This window comes from Adiantum capillus-veneris, chromosome 15 (assembly GCF_014529385.1).
Source record: "Adiantum capillus-veneris isolate H3 chromosome 15, ASM1452938v2, whole genome shotgun sequence".
Taxonomy (NCBI): Eukaryota; Viridiplantae; Streptophyta; class Polypodiopsida; order Polypodiales; family Pteridaceae; genus Adiantum; species Adiantum capillus-veneris.
The window spans coordinates 70,655,066-70,681,378 of NC_140945.1; the positions used below are offsets into that span (position 1 = coordinate 70,655,066).

At 42.3% G+C, this 26,313-nt stretch overlaps 1 protein-coding gene and 1 pseudogene across 1 annotated transcript; one reads left to right on the plus strand and one right to left on the minus strand.

Annotated features, from left to right (window-relative positions):
• The first annotated feature begins 373 nt into the window (after positions 1-373).
• Positions 374-1,236, plus strand: LOC147440861 (homeobox-leucine zipper protein MERISTEM L1-like; annotated as a pseudogene).
• A 20,152-nt stretch (positions 1,237-21,388) lies between these two features.
• Positions 21,389-24,347, minus strand: LOC147440862 (G-type lectin S-receptor-like serine/threonine-protein kinase SD2-5). The gene has a single exon (XM_086482666.1). It carries the CDS (start codon positions 24,269-24,271, stop codon positions 21,524-21,526), a length of 2,748 nt encoding a protein of 915 aa, XP_086338792.1. The 5' UTR covers positions 24,272-24,347; the 3' UTR covers positions 21,389-21,523.
• Between the last annotated feature and the right edge of the window lie 1,966 nt (positions 24,348-26,313).

Consider the following 26,313-nt stretch of genomic DNA (forward strand, 5'->3'; position numbering starts at 1 on the left):
CCACTCCTTTGCAGTTGTGATCGTCTGCCAACCCACCCTTATCGTCCCGCTTCTCTCCCTCACTTGATGCAACCACTCTCTCTCTCAACCAGTCAGCGAGATCCATACGAGCTCTCTGCTCTCCTTGTTGGCAACAAGGAATGTGCAACACCACCTTTGCTAGTTCCTACCATCGAAAAACAAACGAACTCCTTACAATATTGTTATCACTGTGGCAACAAGCCTTCCATGGTGCGCGCTGATCAGTTATAAGGTCGAGGCTGCTTAAGTACGTGTGACCACCAGAGACGTAGCACCAAGCCAGGGCACCTCAGATTCGCACGCCTCGTCCACTAGCAGCTAGTGCTCATTCGACAGCTCCGATAGTAAAACCATGGCGTGGACCACTCTCTATTACTGCAAAATGCATGGCTTGGCGCTCCAAGGGTTTCTTGTACATGCAGCAGTGTGCGCTCTGAAGCTCGATCTAAATTTTTCTTTGAGAATCCCTTTGTTGTTGAGCTTGCTCTGGAAGAACTTTTACAAGTTGCCCAAGCTTCTGAATCCTTGTGGGTTCCTCATCCTTCCTATTCCACCACAGGTGATCCTCTTGAATGTATTGATCATGTTGTTTATGTCCAGCGGTTCTCTTGCGGCAATTGGCCCTACACCTACGGGGCTACACTCCAAGAGTACTTGCCACACTGGCCTTGTCATCATGAATTCTCCCTGCCTTGTTGAGACCCTATGGATGTGGGACGCTGGGCAGAAATGTTCCCTTCCATTATCTCTTGAGTTCACCCTGTTGAGATATCCTTTCTACTGATGGCGCCATTCAGCTGATGTCCTCAGAGTTTCAGCTGCCTACCCAATTGGTTCCCACTCGGGAAAACTACTTCTTGAGATATTCGAAGCGCATAGGCCATCTATGGGTTGTTGTAGATGTTTCGATCAATAGTCTACGTGGGAACCCACTCACGATGCAGAAAGCGCCCTTCTGGCTGTGTTATTGAGGAGATGCCCAGTGGATATTCCAAGGTCACTTGGGTAGAGCATGTGGAAGCTGATTCTAGAGGGGCTCACAATTTGTACCAATCGTTTGTTAACTGCAGTATGGGATTTGGTGCTCAGCAGTGGCTATGCACATTGCAAAGGCAGTGTAAGAGAATTGGAAGTATCTTAGCAAATAATGTACCAACTGGAGATATGAATGGCCATGTGTGGAATACACTATTTATAACTACTTCACTTATTTAAGAATGTGTTCATTGACTAACAATCGAGGTATTTCTATAAGCACTCTGAAACCTATTGCTAGCAATTTCGTGCAACTACTTCTTGCGTAATCAAAACAATACCGCTCAGAAAAGAAAAATCTCATTCTATCAGAAGTATCGGTCAGTGTTTCATTTAAATTGAATGATTTTTGAAACTGGCTAAGCAAAACCGAGGGTGTTTGATGTTGACGCTTATGCATTTTCCTACAATATCCCACCTTTTCCCTATTCTCTAAATTTACACCGTGTCTCACAAAATATTGAACGACATTATTGGTTTGTCCAAGCTAATATATATTCTTTGTAAAATCATCTACAAAAGCACCCACATTCACTACTCTATTCACTCCAAGTCCTTACAGGGACACGATACTTCATAAGAAGCTAATAATTAGAATGCTATCATGTTTGCAAGACTTTTATAGATATGTAGGTCAGTTGTTGTGACAGCTAGGTATTCTCATTTAGGACCTTCGTTATTCGCCTTTTTAAACTCTCCCACTTTCAATCCTAACTTTGCATCCGTTTTACCATTATCAACTTTGACAATATTAATGTGCGGTTTAATTATTTTTGGCACCTTGTCTTTTAGTAATACTTTGCAGATAACGTTCAACTACATTGCTACAATCAGAGAACCTCAAGGTATGAATTCTGACTACATCCCTCTAGATAAATTCTCCCTGATAAGTAAGCTCCCTCCCTATATAACTTTCAATTTGAATGCAATATTACCTAATTCCCCACCCCAGTCCTTATTCCACGTACTTTCTTATTCAAGCATCTAAATTTTTTTTTAAAAAAATCACCTTTCCCTACATCTCCTTATCTAACAATCCTCCAGTATAATTTAGATTGAACAGAATTAATACTTCTTCAAGTTAATGTCTTTTGAGGGATCACTTTTACAAATATTCTCATACCCACCCACCTTTACAACAAGTAACTTGGGTATCATCAGACAATTTTCGACAACAGAGCCCTTCACTTATTTCAATTCTGTTACAAGTTGTCAATGTACTTATATTCATTGAAACGTATATTGAAATAATTGATAAGACAACTACTTAAATCAGCCCTGTTGTTTTGGGATATTGATAAGACAACTACTTAAATCAGCCCTGTTGTTTTGGGATATTGTTTTCATTTGGTTCAAACACTACAGTCTATATCAAGCAGGTAATTTATGATGTTGTTTTTCTAATGCTTGGTCTAGTCCATTGGTCACATGCACACAGATCCGCCGATTTAGGCAGTGTGAAAATGCTCATCTTGGTGCAGATTCGCCTATCTAGGCAGCACAACAACAAACTACAGATTTGAAGGAGTACGAGCGGAAGTGCGACGCGAGAGAGAGTGCGAGAAGAAGAGCACGACGATATGGTGAACTCGCTCTACTGTAATGTGTAGAGCATAGTGAGTTCTTATTAGGTTTTTACAAAAGAATATGTGTACATACCTGGCGGCCCGCCCACTTACCTGGGCGACCACATTGGGCTTTATACCCCAACAACCTCCCACTTAAAGTCCAATGTGGTACTTTAAGTGTGAGAGAAGCTACTATACAAGCTAATATACAAGAGATGTAGAGAAGCGATGTACTACCCTACACCTAACTGCTTGCGAAAATGCGCAAAGCTCTCTGAGGGAAGTCCTTTTGTAAGTAGATCAGCAGGATTTTCTGTGGTGTGAACTTTGACAAGCTGAAGTTGCTTATCCTCGAGCATTTCCCTGATGAAATGATACTTCACATCCACATGCTTTGTCTTTGAGTGATAAACTGGATTGCGAGCCAATTGTATAGCACTTTGACTATCACAATATAACACAGGCATCTCTTCTTTGATTCCCAAATCTGTTACTAGTCGATTAAGACAAATTGATTCTTTGCATGCCTCTGATGCTGCAACATATTCAGCCTCTGTAGTAGACTAAGTAACACAATCTTGTAATCTAGAACGCCATGATACTGCTCCACCAGCCAATGTAAAGACATACCCTAACGTAGACCTTCGGTTGTCTAAGTCACCTGCATAATCTGCGTCTGTAAAACCCTTTACACTTAGCTCCTGACTCCCATAGCATATACGCATACTCTTTGTAGCTTTCAGGTATCTCAATATTCCTTTCACTGCCTCCCAATGTTTCTTGCTTGGGTTTGACATGTATCGACTTACTACTCCCACTGCAAATGCAATGTCTGGGCGAGTAGCAATCATTGCATACATCAAACTACCCACTGCAGACGCATATGGAATCTTATCCATTTCAGCCTGTTCTTCCTCAGACACAGGACAATCTTGTTTGCTAAGTTTCACATATGGTGGCAATGGAACACTCAATGACTTTCCCTTCTCCATATTGAAACGTTGCAAAACCTTGTCAATATACTCTGTTTGAGATAACCAAATCAACTTCTTTGATCTGTCTCTCTCAATGCGCATACCAAGTATATGACTTGCCTCACCCATGTCTTTCATGTCAAACGATTTTGCCATCTTTGACTTCAAAGCTGAAATTTCTTCCAAGTGCTTGCCAGCAATCAACATGTCATCCACATACAAAATAAGGATCAGCCAACTACCATCCTTAGCCTTCTTTGTATATAGACAGTGATCGAACTCACTACGCTTGTAGCCTTGAGAAAGCATAAACTTGTGGAATTTATGGTACCATGCCCTCAGTGATTGTTTTAAGCCATAAAGACTCTTTAACAACTGGCATACCCAATCTTCCTTGCCTTTCTCAACAAACCCTTCTGGCTGCTGCATGTAAATTTCCACATCTAAATCACCATGCAAGAACGCTGTCTTGACATCCATTTGGTGCAACACCAAATCTATTATGGCAACCAATGCAAGAAAGCATCTCAATGTAGTCATCTTGACCACCGGAGAGAAGACTCCATCAAAGTCAATGCATGGTTCTTTCTTAAAGCCCTTGGCAACAAGCCTTGCTTTGTACTTTGGCTGACTATCATGAGCGGTGATCTTATACCTGTAAACCCATTTACAAGGTAGAGCCTTTTTGCCATATGGTAATTTAACTAGCTTCCATGTCTTGTTTTTATGCAGAGCTGTCATCTCTGACTGCATGGCCAATTGGCAATTCTCGGAGTCCTTCATTTGCACTGCTTCCTTGTAACATGAAGGCTCATTGCAATCAGTCAACATGACATAGTTCATAGATGGAACAAACCTATCAGGAGGTCGCGTGACTCGTCCAGATCTACGCACAATAGGTGGCTCAGGCTTAGCCACAACCTGTGGTTCCACTCTATCCTGTCCTTGCTCCTCTTGAGCCCTGAAATTTTGTCTTGCAGGTGCAGGTCCATCTTCTTGGAAGACAACTCTTCTAATCTCCTCAACCCTCTCTGGTTTAGAATGATATTTGGATTCATTAAAGTGAACATCATTGCTGCGGACAACCTTTCTGGATTCGGGATCCCAAAGCCTGTACCCCATCTCACAAGAATTACCATAGCCTAGAAAGATGCACTTTCTACTCTTTGGCTCAAGTTTGTTCCTAAATTCCTTTGGAACGTGAGTATATGCCTCACAACCAAAGACTTTGAGATGCTTGTATGAGGGCATTTTGCCTGACCATACCATCTCTAGCACTGAATCATTCTGCAAAACCTTGCTAGGAGATCTATTTACAAGATGAACAGCTATTGATACAGCTTCAACCCAAAACCCATTTGGCAGCTGTGCATTAGACAACATACTTCTGACCTTCTCTTGTATGGTCCTATTCATCCTCTCAGCAACACCATTTTGAGGAGGATTGTAAGGAGCAGTAAGTTCACGTTTTATACCTTTTGACTCACAAAAGTCCTGACAGGGCTTTGAAACATACTCTCCACCATTGCCAGTGTGTAAGCATTTAAGCTTCTTGCCACTCTAATTCTCCACAACTGTCACAAACGTTTTGAAAACACTAAACGCTTCATCCTTGTGCTTGAGAAAGTAAACCCATACTTTCCTCTAGTAATCATCTATAAATGTCATAAAGTAAGAAGCTCCCCCTAGAGATAGGTTAGGCATAGGTCCACACAAATCACTATGAACAAGTGCCAACTGTGTATCTCTTCTATTGCTTCTATGCTTATGTGGCTGCTGTGTTTTCTTACCATACAGACAATGTTCACAGAATTCAAAATCATTAAATGAAAAGCCAGGCAAATAACCAGAATGAGACAAGATTTCCATTCCCTTCTTGGACATCTGTCCTAACCGGCTATGCCACAAAGAAACGTTCGGCTGCTCGGTTACATTGATTACATTTTTAGAGACATTTGATACATAAATCATGTAAAGTCCTCCAGACTTTACTCCATGTGCTACTGTCATAGAACCCTTGGATATCTTCCACATGTTCTGTCCAAAAGTGGTGATGTAGCCAGCATCATCAAGTAAACCTGTGCTAATCAAGCTCTTTGTAATTGCGGGAACAGTCTCACATTCTTCAGCGTGAAAGAAGAGCCATTCTGAAACTTCAATTGAACATCTTCAACACCTAAGATCTCACATGTCTGCCCATTGCCTAGCCAAACATGATCTTTAGTGGTCACATAAGAGGTAAACCACTCCTTGTTTGGAGACACATGAAGTGATGCCCCTGAGTCTATAATCCAGTCACTCAGTGCATTTCCATCAGATGCTATAAGAAGAGCTGAGTCCATTGTATTCTTCAAGAAGTAGATGTCTCTTGACACTAGACTGTCATCCTCTGCAACAGTGTTTGTCACATTTATTTCTTGAATCTTCACTGAGGAATTGTTCTTCTCACCATGGTCTTCAGCTTTCTTTTTGCCTTTTTTTGCTTTCCATTCTCTGCAGTCTCTTTTCATGTGACCCTTCTTGCCACAATGGTAGCATTCTATGTCACTCTTGCCTTTAGCACTGCGGGACTTGCTACGAGACTGATTCCTCTTTCCACCTTTGTACTTTTCTTTGGTCCTTCCCCTGACAACTAAGGCTGTTCCTTTGCCTTTGTCCATTGTCTTTGTATTGGTTTCTTCAGTAAGCAGACTTCCTTCTACACCTGCTATGTTTAAACCATCTGGAGGTGCAGAATTACTCAAAGCTGTGCGAAAAGTGTCCCAACTTTCCGGCAATGTGATCAACAGGAACATAGCTCTAATAGGTTCATCAAACTTGACACCTTGAGCTGACAACTGACTATAGATTGTGTTGAATTCATTCAGATGATTGGACATAGGTGTCCCTTCTTTCATCTTCAAGTCAACAAGCTTCTTAAGCCAGTATACCTGTGAAGCTGCACTCTGCTTCTCATAAAGATCACTCAGCTTTAACCATGCTTGATAAGCCGACATCTCGTATGCTACATTGAAGTAAACGCTTTCTGCCAAAGTCAACATAATGGTAGAAAGTGCCAATTCATCCATTTCGCTCCATTCATCTTCGTCCATATCTTCTGGTTTTATCCCCTTGAGCTTTATAGGTTTTATCTACTTCTTTTGTACCAACACGTGCCAAATCTGCTGCTTCCACAATGGGAAATTGGTTCCATCCAGCTTCTTGATATTGTAAAGAGCAGTGTCCTGTGATCCAGCCATAGCTATGCTTCACAATGGTTTACTTTCCTGGGAAAAATTCGGCAGAGTTTCCCTTGTAAACTGACCTCTGAACCAATATCAACCTGTCAAATGAACCAAGAAAGCTTCAGATTCTGCATAAATTTCGGCAGAGTCTCCTTTGTAAAATGGCTCTGGTGTACTCAAAAACAGACCAAAAAACAGCTCAAAAAACACTGTCTCTCTGACACTGTAAGCTGTGGGTAAACCTGTCCTGCACGTGTACTGTCTCTGACTGTCCTGTCACTGTCCTGTAAGCATAGACTGTGACAATGCCTCAACGACAGTAAAGCAAAGATGCAATCCCAAGTGTCTAACTCACAGTCAATACATCCTAGCTGCCTATCTAAGGGTGCTCGAGGGATTGCTCCAAGACCTGTATCACCGAAAGGATCTCAACATTCAAGAATCCCCCAGCTCAATAAAACCTCACTCGACCCTCAACAAAGGCTGCAGTAAATCTGACAGTACATAGACTTCCCACAAAGTCATACATCCACAAATTTCCCACTATATGCTGTAACCGTTGCGGCGGTTGTTTGCTGCGTGACTCACAACCAGCAAACCCTCAACAAACATACATCATCTCTGACAATACATCCCATGTGGAAGTACCTGCAATGTCAGGATGAAATCTGGAATATCAAGCAGCAAACACAAGCTACTTGATGAACTAGTGGATGTCGCCTATAGTCTGTGTGTAGATGCGCCCGTGTCGTATGTGACACGCCTCCAAGAACTGTGAGCCGTCCTTCGATGTGTAGACAGCCACAAATCAACACTCTAGGAGTGTCGATATCCTCAGCACCTGCAGTCGTAGGCCGAAAACCCCAAATTTGGAGAGTCGGATCTGCACCCGTCGAGACCACGTAGTCGAAAATGGCCTGCGCAGACCTTTGTCGAAGCCGGACGGTGGCCGAGATGACCTCAGAATGAAATTCTGCAACACCAAGGCCTTCGGGCTTTCCCACAGCATTTGGGGCCGTGTCTTCGCGTATCGAATTTCACTCCAATTTGAGTTGGTGACTCTAGCCTCCTGCAGTGCTGTCCCGAGCCTCGATCTGAGCTCTGATACCAGTTGAAGGAGTGCGAGCGGAAGTGCGACGCGAGAGAGAGTGCGAGAAGAAGAGCACGACGATATGGTGAACTCGCTCTACTGTAATGTGTAGAGCATAGTGAGTTCTTATTAGGTTTTTACAAAAGAATATGTGTACATACCTGGCGGCCCGCCCACTTACCTGGGCGACCACATTGGGCTTTATACCCCAACAAGATTTACACCTTTCAAACAATACCAAATGCAGATTCGCCGATTTAGGCAGCATTAGTGCAGATTTGCCAATTTAGACAGCACGTCCTATTGGTGTAGATTCGCCGATTTAGGCTACACCAATCACAAAATCATACTGTAGTGGCTGGCCACCACTGTAACTAGTATGATTTTGTTACCCGGGTATAGAAAATGAAGGATACTTGGAATTGGATTTGGAATTGGTATATGATGGTTTTCTGTCGCGACAGTATTTATCGAAGTGAACTTGAGATTGATGAGAATTGATTTATACATTAATGAGTGTGACCAATGATATCTTGATTCATCAGGATATGACATATACTACTTATTCTAGTGGTATGGGACACTAGAATAGGTAGTATGTGGATGACGGCAGGCATAAGCTAATGTTGTTTTGTTTCATAAATTTTTCTTTTATGTGATGTTTTTGACACAACATACTAATCATTGTTTTTGACAAGTATTTTTTGCAGATTTTTATCTTCGCAACTGAGGACAGTTGCTTTCCAACGGAGAGGTATGTTATAGAATTGACATTTCATTACTTATTGCAGCTGACAGGTGGAAAAGACTAGACCTAGCTTGGCCTATGCAAATGTATTTGTATATCATGTACATTTTATTATTCAAGTGCTCATTTATGACTTTTGGCCAATTATGACCGGCCGACCAGTTTGTAACCAATTTGACCATTCAAGAAATCTATATAACAAATACGTGCAAGAGGGAAATGGTCACTCTTGCACGGGGAGAGATTGCACCCAGTGCTTGTGTCTTTCTCTCTCCGCCCCTCTCTTCTCTCTCGCCGTGCCGACGTAGTACTCCATTCTAGGAGGTGTGCCTGTACGAGCCGTATTGATCTCTCTCGCACTCTGTCTCCCTCTGTTCGTGTATCTCGCGATTATGCGTCTATGTGGTTGCCAGGTATGTCGATTAGTCGGTTTATGTCTTGCTATGTGCGATTTTCAAGTATTTTGCAGGGCAGCTAGGCTTCCGATTGTAGCACCAACACAGGACAACCTTGCAGATCTTTTCACAAAGGCATTGTCTCGTGAGAAGATTGAAGCTTTCCGCAAAGCTTTGGGCTTACTCCCCTTTGTGGACTGATCTTGTCCTTAGGGCATGGCACTTCCCTTTACTCATGTGCCAGCTCTCGTTCACCGCATCACTCCAGGGGGAATTTGTTACCATATACATGTGGTAGTGATGTGTGTGAACACACTAGGACCGCCAGGGCATTTTCTCCCTCTTTAGGAGGTTTTTCCCCCCGTGCATTGTATATACGCCCATCACTCTAGGGCTATCTATCTTTCCATTGCACACTAAGTAGCACACTCTCTATTGTGTGCCTCGAGCTTCCTTCGTCTTCTCCAAGCTATGTGTGTTTCTCTGCAACCCTAATTTCAACAGGCTCGTTTGCAGTGCTCTGACTGCGTCCGAAGTACACCGTAAGGCGTGAATTCCATCCCACTTATTGAAAAAGATATTCACTGCATCCTTATTGCGGTCTCGGTCTTCTCCTTTAAAAGTTGGTGGTTTGGTGTTTTTCAAAAACTCATCCACCTCTTTTGCAGTGAGGAATGTACAAAGTATCAGTAGTTGGACCTTGTCCTTGATTAGAAGGGGCTTGCCCCTGTGTAGCAACGTGCTCATGCATGTGCATGTTAGCAGGACCCTTGGACTGCTGTTGCATTAATTGAATCACTAATGTGGATAATTTAGTGACATTTTTATTTAAAAATTTAAAATTTCCTTCCATAACTGATATGCTTGTCTGAAGTGCACGAAATTCTTGAATATCGAGCAATTCATAAGTGTCATCATCTACCGTAGCATCGCGGGTACTCTCCTTGGGAGCATCCGGCCACGGGCCATCATGGATAGGATCGGGCGTACTTTGCCCAAAATCAAAAGTCATAATGATATCTGAATCCATGGCAACACACTGCAGTTAAAGGAATATTTAGAAAAATACATGATATTGAGAGCACTTGCAAAGTTTAATTAGCCTTGCTAATTCCGTCAAAGTCAATATTATCCAAGTGGAAATCGATCCGAAATGTCCACCGTGTAGGGAATTCCTTAATCCCTTGTAACCAAATCAATTATGGGTAGAGTTGCGTTCAACCGTAATCGATTTTGAAAAATAATGTCACTTTGAACTCCCCTTGAGATGCTTTATTAAATTTCTGATTTTCTGTCGATAATACGCAGAGAATGTGTGTGGTGGATGTACTTGCCGGCCGTGTCAAGATGCCGAGCTTAGCCAAAGCTTCACAAGAGGGGGGGGGGGGGGGGTACCCCCACTGTGGGTACCGTCCCCTAGTTATTGAAAAAAAACTTGGCCACTAACCACCAATGGGTTTGGGCACCCGTCGGGTGTGAAATTCGAGTTGCTCACCGGCTATGGCCGCTTGTAGACAACGCGAGGGGTTGAGCAAAGCTCCCACCGCCTCGTATGATGCTCGTCTGTGCCTGCTACAGGCACAGGAATTGGTCCCCTCACCGGCGCGATGCCATAGAGCCCGCAAGGGCGTAGTTTGGTGCAGTTGGCCTACAGGCGGCTTCTCCTTGCAAAGGGGAACTAGAACCTAGGAGTCCACCTCCCAACCACCCACTATATAGCATGGCTCCTAGCCCTAGTTGGACTCCCTTTCCACACTGCCTAGCCCGGCCTTGCCCTTGTCTAGTCCGGCCTTGCCGTTGTCGTCACAAGCAGGACAACTTTTTTGAGAAGGGTGGAGAAGAGGAGAGCAATTTAGCTTTGCGCATAGACGTCAGATAGGGCCACATCAGCCACCTCAATTCTTAATGAGGTTTTTGAAAAACGAGGACCCCACTCCATGCCATAATACCCCGCATGCAGATACACCTAGATTTTGCATGCTTTTCAAAAAATAAATAAATTTGCATGCAACATGAAAGTTCCCTCTATCTCCCTTTACCACATTTGAAAAACAATAAAGTTCCCTCCTTCTAGGGTCTATTGGTGGTACCACCAAAAGGTGCAAAAATTGGTACCACCTATGCATGCTTCAACCCATCTGATATTGTTCATTCCCAAAAACTGTTATCTGAGCTAGATGACCTCCTCTTTAGAAAACCATCATCATAGTGCCTTGCCTCTACTAGTCTCTTGTGGCTCGTAGGTGATGGATCCTTTTTTGGAGATTCAAATTGTTGTTATTAAATATTTTCTGTCTCTAGATCCTGTTTATCAGCTTCAACCAAGTCTACATAGGTTTTTTGCACCTCTTTTTTTCAAGATGCTCTTTCGAGCCTTTTGCTAGTTCAGTTTCTACTTCAGCACTGGTCTTACCAGATTCAAAAGCTTGGATTTCCTTCTCTAGAGCTTTTGAAGCTTTCAACAAAAGTCTTTGAATGGTTATGGCATCTAATCATTTTGGATTTTTTGGCATTCTTCTCCAAATATTGAGTTATCTGAGTTGCTAGCACCCTCTTCTTCTTCCATGCATTCACTTCTTTGGCCTTTCCCTTGGCCTTTTATACAACTCTCTGCTTCTCCGACTTATGAGCCTCTTCACCGTGCCTTGTTTGACTAGATGTCTCATTTAGTAATTCTTTAATGACAATGCCCATCCTTCTAGTGATCATCAACACTTGAATTGGCTATGCCACCTTTTCCTTAGTCACTTTAGCTTTCAGATTATCTAGACATTGCACTACAAAGTGTCCATATTTTCCATAGGTGTAGTAGCTAAAATTACATCTCGTAAAGTGATCTCTACCTCTACCCAAAAAAATATTATAGTGTCCTCTTCCAGCCATATTGTTGGTATTGGCTTCATTGTCTATGTTAGCAAGTAGCCTTTCTTGCTCGATTGGTTTTGGATTTTTCATAACTATCATGGAAACATCTTTCCCTTCCTCAAAATGATGCATTGTGATCTTAAAATTATTTTGTAGGTACCCATAATCTTTCCTGTAAGTGCATTGGTGACATTCATTAGACCTATGCTCCTTTGACTTGCATTTCGTACAACAGGTCTTTACTTTTCCTACTAAAGATTTGGTCTAAATACTTGCTTGGATAGAGCCTCAATCTTTTTAGTTCAATCTTCTGTCTTCCTACCTTTGGATGTGTCTTGTGAATCACTATCCAAAAATTTGGAGTTGGTTGACGATTCTTCATTAGATGATTCACTGGAAATGGAACTCTCTTTTTATTTTCAGTCCTTCTCTTTCTTAGATTGTTCCTCTAATTATAGAGCTCTTTGCACCAGATCGTCAAACTTTTGGGTTGGTGGTTGTACCTCCTATTCTCTTAATTTCTTACTTCTGAACTCAATCAAAATCCATGCACACATGCGCTTTCTAAATTTAGTAGGTTTTGGAAATTGGGAGTAGCTTGGTGGCACCTCCAAAGCATTATGCGAAGGTTTTTCATAGAAGGTGAAGTTTTAGAGCCCGAGGGTGAGTTTTATTTTTTCCCAATTTCATCTTAGTTTAGCAAGTCCTAAATTAGTTGGTAGATTGTAGCCTGGGTTAGCTTTATAAAGCTTCCAAAGGTTTTTGCAAAGGTCTTGTGTCCGAGCTATTTTAATTGAAGGATAATTTTATGGTTTGTTACGAGACTGGGCACCCTCCTGTTGTAGTGGTTAACTGCAATTGGGATAGCTGGACGTAATGGTTAATTATGTGCTGTCTATTTATTTTACTAATTGAGTTGATGATGATTTTGTAGAGTGGAATGCGGGGAGTTGATGAAGAGGCGACGGCAATTACTCTTGGCCATTTTATATTTGCACAGTATCTTAGAACATCATTTCAATAAGCCACTATGGCTCTGTAAATAGTTGTAGTGGGAACTCCCCTTATGGGTCATGCAAGAACTAATGAGCTTCACTCATTTGCAAAAGTAAAGTGGTTGTAAAAGAGGGGCCTCAATTTTTGGCACCTTAAACTCAAAGTAATATATTAAATACCAACTCCACAAGTGACGTGCCGTGGAGTCAGTGGTCAGCCGTCCATTTCATCTTCAAGCTTAATAACCTTCAAAGAAGACAAACACCCTTTCAATATCCTCAACACTTTGGCTTTGGACACAATTAGTAAGCCTTGCACCCCTTAGTCGGCACCACTACAAACACAACCGTAAAAAACACATACTCCGCCTTCATTAAGAATTCTTGGGCCGCCAACCTTCAAAAAAAAAAAAATCTTCGGCTGTCTTTCGGGATTGCTGATTGCCATTGCTTTTGAGATACGGGAGATCGGGTGCCACGAAATTCAACTGGCTCGGTGACACACCGTCGGACTGTCTATTCTCTGGCAATTTCCTAGCGCATCGCCATTCTGGACTGGACGCCACCGCTCTTTTTCAGCTAAGTACATTACATTTCTGTTATTTATTTTATTTTATTCCGCATATTGCATCTGTGAATATCACCAAATAGCCTTTTTAAGCATTACCATTTAATTATTTATTCTTTTTAAGAAAAAGAAAGAAAAAAAGAGAAAAGAAAAAAGAAAAAAGAAAAAGAAAAGTACGCAATCATGGCACATCTTTCTCATGCACCCACGATTGCAGAGCAACTTCAAAATTTGCAGCAGTCACTCACATATGAACGCATACGAAGGCAAGAACTTGAAGATAAATTATTACATTCTGCACTCACCGAATCTGCATCGGCACCCAAGAAATACAAAATTAGCAGAAAAGCCTTTACTTTCAAAGATTTTGATGGCACTAAAGATGCTAGTACGGTTCTAGCATGGGTTAGTCAGTTAGATGACTACTTTCATGATGAAGACTTTCCCGAGCGTGAAATGGTAAAGTGTGCATCCAATCATCTCACTAGCAGCGCTGCATTGTGGTGGAACGCCACCAAACAACATGGAAGAAGACCACGCACCTGGAATGCATTCAAAAAAGTGTTTTTACCCCAATTTTTGCCAACACAGTACAAAGCTAAAGCACGACGTCAATGGGATTTAATTCGACAGGGTAGAAATGAAGATGTACAGGGTTACACTGACCGTTTTTGGAATTGTTTAATTCAATTGCAAGCTATTGAACATGTTAGTCGCAGGAAATTGAAGCGAAAGTACATATCAGGCTTGGCACTACAAATTAGTGCTGAGGTAGATATGTTCGAACCAGATTCTCTGTCAAAGGCCATTAACTTGGCGCTCAACGCAGAAAAGAAGAAAGGTGGACATTCCTCTCACACTGATCAACCTGCTAACACTAACCGCAACAAGAGACCTCCTTTCTCTCTTAACTCTGACAGAAGCAAATACCAAAGCCGTACCTTTTTCAAAAGACGAAGATTTGACAATCCTCCTGCCACTGCTCAACCTCATACGAGCAACAACCACAACAACACTCAGCAACGAGGCGACCAACATCCTTTCAACCAGCGTTTTCCTCCAAATTCTAATGGTAACAAAAAGGTGAAGTGTTTTAAATGCTTTCAGTATGGTCACTATGCAGATAAGTGCCCAAATGGTCATGCTAAGGGCAATGGTCAATCCAATGGCCATTCAAATGGAGTCAACAGGAATTCAAGTCAAAAACCCTTCAACAACAACTGCCCCAACGGAGCTACTCTTAACCTCATCGAAGATGCTACACCCGACGACAATGAAGTGGAAGTGAACTACGGTGAGGGATATGATCCTGATTATGATAACGATGACAACCCATCCTCAGGTACTCCTATATCTCCTCACACTTTGTTTAAAGTGCAAGGCACTGTTAAGGGTGAAAATGTCACCATTCTGCTAGATGATGGTAGTAGCCATGATTTCATTTCCACACGATTGGCACAACAACTATCGCTCTCTGAAATTTCATCACCCCACAAGGTCAAAACTGTTTTTAATAATCAACGTTTTAATTGTAAAACTCAAGTCACTGTTGAAGTTTGCATTGGTGAATTCACACAAGCACGTACATTTTTGGTAGCACCATTGCATGGACTCGATATGATTTTGAGAATGCCATTTCGTCATGAATTTGACCCGTTGATTAATTATAAAACACGTACAATGTCTCTCACTCATAATAATAAAAAATTCTCCATCCAAGCAACACTGGCACATAAAAAATTTCCACTCCTCTCTCACACTCAAGCCAAACGAGCAATTCGAAAACAGGGGAAAACATATCTAGTATTGGTAAATCAAATTTCTGTTGAAACTGAAACTTCACGTAACTCCACACACGATGAATTTCTCTCACAATTTAAAGATTGTTTCATGCATGATCTCCCACCTAGAATTCCACCATCACGCCCAGAAGACCACCAAATTGACATCATACCGGGTAGTGAACCTCCTTGTAGAGCACCTTATCGTGTAAATCCTACTGCACACAGGGAAATACAAACTCAAATCACTGATTTACTTGACCGAGGCCTAATCCGACCTAGTAGTTCACCATACGGAGCTCCAGTACTTCTTGTCAAGAAGAAAAATGGAACCTTTCGTATGTGTATCGACTACAGGGCTTTAAACAAGATCACCATTAAGAATAGGTTTCCTATTCCTAGAGTGGATGATCTACTAGACAAACTGAAAGGGGCAAACATCTTTAGCAAAATTGACCTTAAATCAAGATATCACCAAGTCAAAATGTTTGAACATGATGTCTACAAAACTGCTTTCAGAACACAAACTGGGCACTATGAATTTCTTGTCATGCCATTTGGTTTGACAAATGCACCAGCTATATTCACACGCATGATGAATCGAATTTTCATTGACCATCAAGATTTTGTGATTGTATTTTTTGGTGACATTTTGGTATTCAGTAAATCTGAAGAAGACCATAAGCAACATTTAACACGTGTATTTGATCTGCTTGCACAAAATCACTTGTATTTGAATCCTGAAAAGAGTTCATTTTTCCAATCTGAAATTGAATATTTGGGACATATTGTATCGGGTAAAGGAATTCATGTCGATCCAAAGAAAATTGAAGCCATTCAATCCTGGCCTAGACCCAAAAACTTGCATGAGCTACGATCTTTTCTTGGTCTTTGCAGCTATTACAGGAAATTTGTTCGTAATTTTGCTTACAAAGCATATTATTTGACTCTCTTGTTGAAGAAAAACACGCCTTATGAATGGACTGATTTGCAAGAAAGCTCATTTAATGCACTTAAACATGCTTTGACTAATGCACCTGTATTGCAATTGCCTGATTTTGAACGACCATTCTTTGTGGTAGTCACTGATGCTAGTGGTAAAGGTATCGGTGCAGTCCTTATGCAAGATAACCATCCCATTGCTTTCGAAAGTCGTAAATTCAAACCGTCTGAAATAAAGTTCAGTACTTATGATAAAGAATTGACTGCTGTGGTACATGCATTGAAAATCTGGAAACACTATGTAATGGGTACTGACTTGATCATTAAAACTGATCAACAAAGTATCAAATATTTACTTTCTCAGCCTTTAATAGATGATAGACATATTAAGTGGGCCGCTTTTATTCAAAGTTTTCAGCCCAACATTCAATACCAACCTGGTAAAGAAAACGTTGTAGCCGATGCTTTGAGTAGACGACCCTCACTTAATCATCTATCAACCATTACGGGAAGTTCATTTGACACTATGCCTGACACTTATGCACATGACGATGACTTCAAAACGACATGGTTGCACATGCTTGATAATTCTGTACACACATTTCTCGAATACACTATTTAAGAAAACTTCCTTTATTTCAAACAAAAATTGTGTGTGACTAAACCTTTCCATACATTAATTATTGAAGAATTGCACAAACCCCATTATGCTGGACATAGAGGATTTGCTGCAACTTTTCAAAATTTATGTCGTGATTTCTATTGGCCTGCTATGAAAATGGATGTTAAACAGTATTTGTCAACTTGTTTGATTTGTCAAAAAATCAAAGCAGCTACAGGTAAGAAATTGGGACTTTTACACCCTCTCCCCATTCCTGAAAGACCTTGGGAACATATTTCCATGGATTTTGTTACTGGTTTCCCACTCACAATGCACAAACATGACATGATATGGACTATTATTGATCGTTTCTCTAAACAAGCGTATTTTGTTCCGTGTAAGAAAACACTCACAGCACATCAAGCTGCACTTTTGTTTCTGAAGACTGTTTTTCCACATCATGGTTTGCCTAAAGTGATTATTTCCGATCGAGACTCAAAATTTTGTAGTGCTTTTTGGACTACTGTATTTGAAAATCTTGGCACTACACTTGACTTTACTTCTGCATTTCATCCTGAATCTAATGGTCAAACCGAAGTCACCAACCGCACTATTATTGACTTGTTGAAGGCTTATGTGTTCTCTCAATCTAAGAAATGGGATGACTACCTACATATTTTGCAATTTGCATACAACAACACCACTCACACTGCCACGGGTAAATCTCCCTTTGAAATTGTATACGGTCACTCACTTCCTACTCCTGCTTCACGTCTTTCTAATGTTGTGCCTGCCGCTGATGATTTCACTACCGACTTTCATGATATTTATGCAAGTGTGCATTCTGCCATTAAACACTCATAAGAACTTTACACCAAGCATGCTAACAAGCACCGCAAGGTACACCAATTCAAAGAAGGTGATCATGTTTTACTTCGCATCGAAAAACGAAGGATCAAAAGTGTTGATACTAATGTCTTTGTTAAGCTTGCTCCTCGTTTTTATGGACCTTTCAAAATTTCAGCTATCATTAATGATGTTTCTTTTCGTTTAGAATTACCTGCACATTGGCACATTCACAATGCATTTCACATTAGTCTTTTACGACCATTCAGAGGACCCCTACCTACACACCACATTTACGAAGACCCACCTTCACTTGTAGACCAAGAAGAGCAACTCATCCCTGACAAAATAGTTGACCATGAGACCACCACTACACGCACTGGAATGGTTTATAACCGTTACCTTTTGACTTTCAAGGGCCACCCTAGAGAGGATGCCAAATGGATGCCTAAAAAGTTTTTTCGCAACTTTCCCAACCTTCTCCACACTTTCCATCACTCACGGTCCAGTTGATTTCTCTATTGAGCAACTGAGGACAGTTGCTATCCCTGGTGGGAGGGATGTTACGAGACTGGGCACCCTCCTGTTGTAGTGGTTAACTGCAATTGGGATAGCTGGGCGTAATGGTTAATTATGTGCTGTCTATTTATTTTACTAATTGAGTTGATGATGATTTTGTAGAGTGGAATGCGGGGAGTTGATGAAGAGGCGACGGCAATTACTCTTGGCCATTTTATATTTGCACAGTATCTTAGAACATCATTTCAATAAGCCACTATGGCTCTGTAAATAGTTGTAGTGGGAACTCCCCTTATGGGTCATGCAAGAACTAATGAGCTTCACTCATTTGCAAAAGTAAAGTGGTTGTAAAAGAGGGGCCTCAATTTTTGGCACCTTAAACTCAAAGTAATATATTAAATACCAACTCCACAAGTGAGGTGCCGTGGAGTTTGGGGCTAGATTTAGGCCTTTCTCTTGCAGATTCTCTTCTCTACTCTCTGAAGCTATGGTTGATTTGCTGTGTACTCTCTAAATCTAGTCTACATCTCTTACACATCTCTTACATCCCCTTACAAGCTTGTCTATATCAATTCTCTGTTTACTGTGTGTGTGTGTGTGTGTGTGTCATAGTCTAGGTGAGTGTGTGTGCTTGGAAATTGGAAGAAGAGGTGGACAATTTGATGGTGATGGCTTGAAAGCTTATGTTGAGTACTTTAAGCGGTCAATCTCCCCCCTCTTCTCCCAACATGGTTTTTAATAAGTGAAAGGGAAAAGCTAAGGTTTTAGATCAATCCTTCCTCATTTAGAAAGTTGATTGTAGTCCTTTTTTTCTAAGCTTGGCTAGGCCACATGTCCAAAGTAGCACATGCTTGCTTTGTGTGAACTCAACAAGTGTGTGTCAGAGTGTGTGTGTGTGTGTACACTTGCCAAGAAAAGTCCAAGAGAGAGGGGGGCAAATCTTTTAAGATTAGGAAGTGGGGACAAGTATTTGAATATGCATAAGTTGCATTTTTGGGTGTTCACCTCTCATTAGATAAGTGGTAAGCATTCCTAAAGTTTATTAGCAAGTTTTGCATGAATTAAAAGCAAGGATTCATTAGGAATTTTTCTATTTTCTTCACCCTCATTCACACACTCTCAAGTGCTAAGTGTGGACAACCAATCTCTCTCTCTCTCTCTCTCTCTCTCTCTCTCTCTCTCTCTCTCTCTCTCTCGCTCTAGAGGTAGACTCTATGGTCGAGAGCTTGGCTACGGATGCAAATCCAAGCAAGTGAAAGCTACATCTCCTTCTTCTTCATCTATACTACTCAATTGTGCTAAGCTATGCTAAGAGTTGGCCCATTGTGTAAGTGTATACAAAGTACAAACTCCCCTCCTTGAAAAATAGTACTTTCATCCTCATCTACCTCTTACCTAGCAGTTCTTTCTTCCCGCGGAGGTGTTTAGCACTTGGAAAGGAGGGTTATACCATGGAATCTTGAAGAACACCATCTTCTTGGCTTGAGGAAATCTTGACAAGAGCACAAGTTGTGTTGTAACAAAAGCTCTCTTCGAGCGAAAATTATTATACAAAGACCTTTTGGAGGGGGGACTCGACTCCAAGCAAATCCGGTCCTCAACAAGTTGTCAATCTTAATTATGGTATTCTCTTTAAATTATGTGCATTGTTCTAAATGTTCTAGTGTGTAAATGTGTAAAGAAATCAGCCCGGCATAACTTCTAGTCTCCTCTAAAGAACTATCTCAAAGAAAACTCTCTCTTTTCATAAGCAGATCAGGAGAGATGAACTTAATCAGACTTCAGATGACCATGTGAAAAAGTCAGACCGATAACTGAACTAAAATGAAAGCTTTCAGATGACATAAATTGAGACAACCGAAATTAGAGATTCAAGTTCATAAACTGTTCAGAAGTACAAGTCTGAAAGTACAAATGACACATCACTTAGTGCTCAAAAACTAGCGATAGCTACAAATGATACAAGAGTTCCAATCTACTGATAGACCGAAACCGATAGACTCCCAAAATTGAAGTAATGGGTTATATTTATAGGTGCTTGTAGTAGGTTCTGATTGACTATAAAGTCATACAGGAACTGGTAACTATTGGTAATTCTATAAGGTAACTCGTAGAAGTGACTTCTGTGTAGACTATCTCCAGGGGCAAGTTCCCACCAACTACAATTCCCTAGACGAACTTTGCGCTAAAACTCAATGTATATGGTCGAACGTGCCCCCCCCCCCCCCCCCTCTCCAAATGTCAAACACTCCATGTCATCCCAATACCCGTGCCTCAACTCCTTCCCATTGATCCCAACGCTACCACTTCTTTCAAGACACCATGGGACCCATCCTCATTACCAATCTATGGTAAAAAATCGGTGCCGTGTGTTGACAACGATCACAACCATTGATCCTAAATGTGAACTTGATGTAAATGAAGTGTAAACTTGGGCGAATGTGAACTCGCTTTGTGAACTTGCATGTGAACTCCACAACTATGTGCACTACATTACGATGGTGTGAATTTGAACTCAGCATAAACTCGATGTGAACTAGAATCGAGGGCAGACCAAAATCATTCAATATTATGCTACCATTTCCTTACATAAGAAAACAAGTACACAAGCATAATGGTAAGACTGTGAGTGGATGTGTCGTCCCTAGGGTGTTGAGGAAAAATTAAGCATGCACAACTCCCTTGTATGAGTTCTCAAACAAGAGATTTTGAAACAATTAGTGATTACCTATTAGATTTGCTTTTTCCTCAAAATTTAGGTGGGTTTTTTTTTATTTATTTATAGAAAAGAGTTGAATTATAAAAGGAAAGGAAAGCACAAAGACCCCTTAGGAGGGAAAGGGGGCATCCTCCCAAGAGAAAGAAAAATAATTACAACTGGAGGTATCTTTGGGCTAGAATCAGCCTAGAGGACTCATACATGGAAAAACGCAGGTCTCTCCACCTTTGCCACCTATAAGCTTTTTGAATGGCTTTGACATCACCATGTGAGAAAGTGGGAGACACCCATCTATCGCAGGCCGTGAGCCTCGAACCTTGCGACGACATTAAGAGGCCGAACATATTGATCCAATACTGATGCCCTATGATAGTTTGTCTTTTTATCATCTTCCGGGGAAGTAAGTAGGGAGAACTCTTTACAAATCCGTGTATTACAAATGTACATTGCTGTACATTCCACCCACAAGGGGCCATACCATGGGAACAACTTCGCCAGTGGGGAAAGTGGAAGACACCCATCTATCGCAGGCCGTGAGCCTCGAACCTTCCACCTTGGGGTTATATTGATGCTCTTATGATAGTTGCTCTTCTCACATGCCTCTGCAATTAGGATGCTTCCCATGTCCTTCATCACCTTGCAGAGACTTTGAGAGAGAAGGGCTCCCCAGCACCACCTTGTCCCGATTCTGCATATTCACCTAGAGAAGTAGAAGACTCAAAAATGAAGGCAAGCGCCTTCTCAATCCGATCATTGGCCAAACTCGGCGATGGCATCCTCAGTGCAAAATGGAGGCCATGAAAGAGGTCAGACAAATTGAGTTGTTCCAGCATGGCCATACGCCCCTCTAACATGTGGACCACTGTCTCCATGGAAGGCCTCTGGCTAGGGTTTTCAAGAACACACAAGAATGCTGTCTTCATCATCATCTTGGCTTGCATCAAGTCTTCCAAGGTCTCCACTCCTGCTATTTGTTTCAAATCGGCATCTTGTGCTCCCCCTTCATGCGTCATGTGAAGGTAAAGCCATGCAGGGAAGTACATCTTCTCTTGCCCTTCGACCAAGGAAGGGTCGAGGTTCTTTCGTGCACCAAGCAACTCCATGAGTAGCTTTCCATAGCTGAAAACATCACACTTAGCGGAAATTTCCGACCCCTCAGCGAGCCACTCAGGGGCAAGATATCCTGGAGTGCCTCGCATAGTCGTAATTACATGTGTCTCATCCCTGCCCATCAATGTTGACAGCCCAAAATCTGAGACTTTGGCAACAAAATTATCATCCAACAGAATGTTTTGAGGCTTGATGTCTAGATGAACCACGGTATCTTTACACCCTCCATGAAGATATGCGAGGCCTCTCGCGGCTCCGACAGCAATATTGAATCTATGCGTCCATGGCAAGGGAGTACAGGGCTCCTGCTGATCTTTTGTGGTAAACAGCCACTGGTCAAGAGAGCTATTAGCCATGTACTCATACACTAAAAGCCGGTGGCTACTGCCTTCAGCGCAATATCCTACCAATTCAACCAGATTATAGTGATGCACTCCCCCTAAGATAACCACCTCAGCTCGGAACTCCTTCGCCCCTTGCCTCAAGCTTTCCAATCGCTTCACAGCCACCTTGGTTCCATCTTGAAGAGCACCAGCATACACAGTTCCAAATCCACCCTTTCCCATCTGTTCACTAAAGTTGTTGGTGATGGACTGAAGCTCTTTGTAAGAAAACCTCCGAGGCAGTCCGGGTATATGGCTCCACAATGCATCCTCTGCATTGGCATCATCATCTGCCCCATAGAACTTTCGATAGTACACGACTATTGCTGCCACCAAGACCGCCAAGACGAGCAAAGCAGCTGCACCAGACGCTAGCCCAATCACGAGCCTTCTTTGATTTGAGTCCGAGTCATTGGGAACAGCCTCCACCTTGAGAAAAGCTATGTAGCTACTGTTCAAGGAGCCTTGCAAGCTACTGACAAAGTGACTGGCATGGAAGCAAGACTTGGAATGGTCGTGCCAAAATGCCGCAAGACATGGGCAGTTCTGTAGACAAACATCCTGGCAAGTCTCTTGTGATGTGAGATTGAGAGGGGCAGAGTACTTGTTTGGAAAATAGTCCACACCCTCGAGCCTCATGAGTCTCTGACCTGCAGAATTCATAGTTGACATGCTGTTATCCATACAGGTCAAGGGGCGTATCAGCGGGCAGCCCTGTGCATGGGTTGCGGGGAATGTCGATGGGAAAGAACCATCAGAGCTGAAGGGACATTCGCAATTTGAAGGGGCAGAGCAGATCCCATATGGCCCGCAGAAGTCCGGAAGAAGGCATCTATTGTCACTAAACAGATCATAGATACTCGCCCAGGGTGCACCTATAGAATTAGCAATCAAATTACCATCATACTGTAAGGACAGAATGGTAATGTCATCATTGCCTATGGCTCCATAATTAGCAAACTGAGCCTCTTGCAAGCTAGGTACAGCCCCATTACTATGAGCACCCACACACAAATCCGAGGATATGGACCCTTGCTGTGATGCTACATCAGTCAGCCCGAGCATGAGACCACCTTCAGGATCCATAAAAGCCCGTGTCAAATTTTTGCAAGTATGCGTAATGCCGAAACTATCATTACGGCCATAATAGCTCCACATCCAGTAAGGCAGAGGTGATTCAGGATAGCCATTATAATAGAGAGCAAGACCTCCTGCTTCCATGACTAGGCGATACAGGCCGTCAGAGGGGTCGGAGGCGGATGCCCAGCTAACAAGACTCATACCTGGTTGAAAAAACTGAGGGGGGCCAAGGGCGTGAGTGGGGAAATCGGAGCTTTGCCAGAGTGTGGAATTGGCAGAATCCGAAAGGACAAGAGTGCCAATGGGCACATTAAAGCCAGAGGGGTCCGTGATGAGGTCCATGGAGACCGTGCCATTCGGCACAGAGGTAATGTTGGACGACCAGGCGAGGGAGCCATCGCCATCAAGCAAGATGAGGTTGCCAGATGTCTGATTGAGGGAGAGGGAGAAGTTGCGGGAGACGGGGTGATGACGATTGGCCACCCAAACAATGGCGCCCATCCTATTTTCAGAGACCTGCTTGTAGACGAGGGAGGCGAGGATGAAGGAGGAGTTGGAAGATGGGAGTGCAGGTATGAAGAGCAGCCATGCTGAGGGTATCTGTGAATCGACAGTGTTGGGCATGTAGGCTACATAAGCTTCAATGCCTTCATAGGCGGTGAGAGGCAGGCGGGTGGGGGAGAGAGAATCCAAGCCTGAGATACTGAAGTTCTGAGTTGCCCCTGTCACGGATCGCATAGTGCTTTGCAACGCTAATGTCAAGAAGCAACAGAGAAGGAAATGGACAAGCAGGGTGTGTTCCGCCATGGCAGCTGCACTTCGACAAAACTACGATAACAGCCTACAGAAAAGGAAGCAAACCAACGACAAAGTGGAGAGAAATAAGAATTGTTCAGCGCTAGTCTAGAAAGCTTTTATAATCAGGGCCACGGGGGGGTTTTAACTTTGACATCGTCATTGGTCACAGTTCAAATTCAAAAGAATACATACTTCAGGGCTCTGGGCTCTGGAAACATTTTTTTGTGGACGCGGCTTTGGAACCTTTCACTCGCATATGAGCAGGCTAACTCTAAATTTGAGAGGGATAATCACACTAGAAATTTCATATTATAACTAAAAATTTCATTATTTGAGCCGGCTTGAGAACCTTCTCGTCATTTTTCATTTTAACAAGCTTTGAATAAAGTGGACCTATCTTTTCTCGAGCCCTCCACCACATAGTTATGAGAAGGTGAAAACCATCTATATCCATACTCACGAGAGACCCTCCATGTGTCACTCACTGTTCACTTAAAACAAAAACCTTATAAAATCTCTCATTTCTTGATTTTTGGAATGTTGCAACTTGTGAACATTTTCAACCTTTAAGTAATAAAACAAGTGATAAAATCACGAGGCTTACCACGAATAAAATACACCACAAGTCAGAGAAATTTATAAATGAAATTAGTCAAAGACATTAGTTTAGCAATAATAGCTGGTCAAAAGACATTACTTTGCATTATATCTCTCTCTCTCTCTCTCCTTTTGACACGATGCAGGCAAAAAGAAATTATCCCTCTCTGATCTCTTGCCCCCCTTTTCTACTGTGTTGCTTGTTGGCGGCTCACTCGTCTGCAGAAGCTCTCCTCCCACATTGATTCCCTCCTGCTCCTCGCTTTCGAGCTCCTTTGTGGCACGCCACTCAATTGCTTTGTCTATTTCACCTCAAAGCCGTGTAGCTCTCCAGAATCGTAACGAGGAGGGATGCTAACCCCACAAATGTGCACCCAACTTCTCCATCTCCATCACGGAAAGCTTCCTCAATGAACCGTCGCACTTGCAGAGCAGATCTAGGCCTACGTCTTTCGGGGACTCAACGCAGCAGAAAAACTCTCTCTCTCTCTCTCTCTCTCTCTCTCTCTCTCTCTCTCTCTCTCCCCACATAGTAGTTGTTGAGGATGTGATCTCTCAGAAATTTTTGAGGGCTCCATCTTTTACATAGAGACCTTGGTTAATAAACCTATTTGCGAGCGATTGTTTGCAATTTGTTGGGCTCTTTGAGGCACTTTTAGATCGAGAGCAGGTGGGCAATGTACCTGGTCCTTATGCATGGCGATCGTAGTAGTGATGCCGCATATTAACTTGAATCTTTCACTGGGAACAAAAGTGAGCTCATGCATACACACCATCATGTAGTGGTCCACTTGCATTGGTCTTAGCTTCCCTGTCTGTTCGATCTACTACTTTCCCTCGTGTACTGGCGATTTTAGCACATTCTTGGCCCTTGAAGTTGGAGGGTTAGGAAATTCAAGCAAAAGATCGAGCCATGCAACTTTTCACTCCGGTAATGGCTGGCTCCAAAACCAAGCTGAGAGAAGCTTAGCGAGAGAGAGAGAGAGAGAGAGAGAGAGAGAGAGAGAGAGAGAGAGAGAGAGAGAATGAATTACAAAGGACTCTCATGCTTCTTTCGTCTATCCAATAAATGCAGGACATGGCTAGCTTGGAAGTGCATCTCCATTGTGGTAAGACTCTAAGGTTCTTAGATAGAGGGGGAGAAGGTAAACAAAGCAAGGAAGGATGGCATGACCTGACAATATGCCAAAACGCAAGCAACAAGAGGGGGTAGACGATAGCCTCTTTGGAGTAGATCGAGGAGCTTAATGGTTAGCAAAGCTTCACAATCAATTAGTGAACATCCGTGTTAGTAACTTTTAACAAACTTAAATTTGGTCTCTGCTCTTGAAATGGGGAAAGCCATCATCATATAGCAACCGACTTTTGAGTAATCTTTGAAATTATTTCCTTCTCTTTGCAATGGGTGTACTTGATCTCGAGGAATTATTCAAAAAATAGTGCATTTTCTAAAA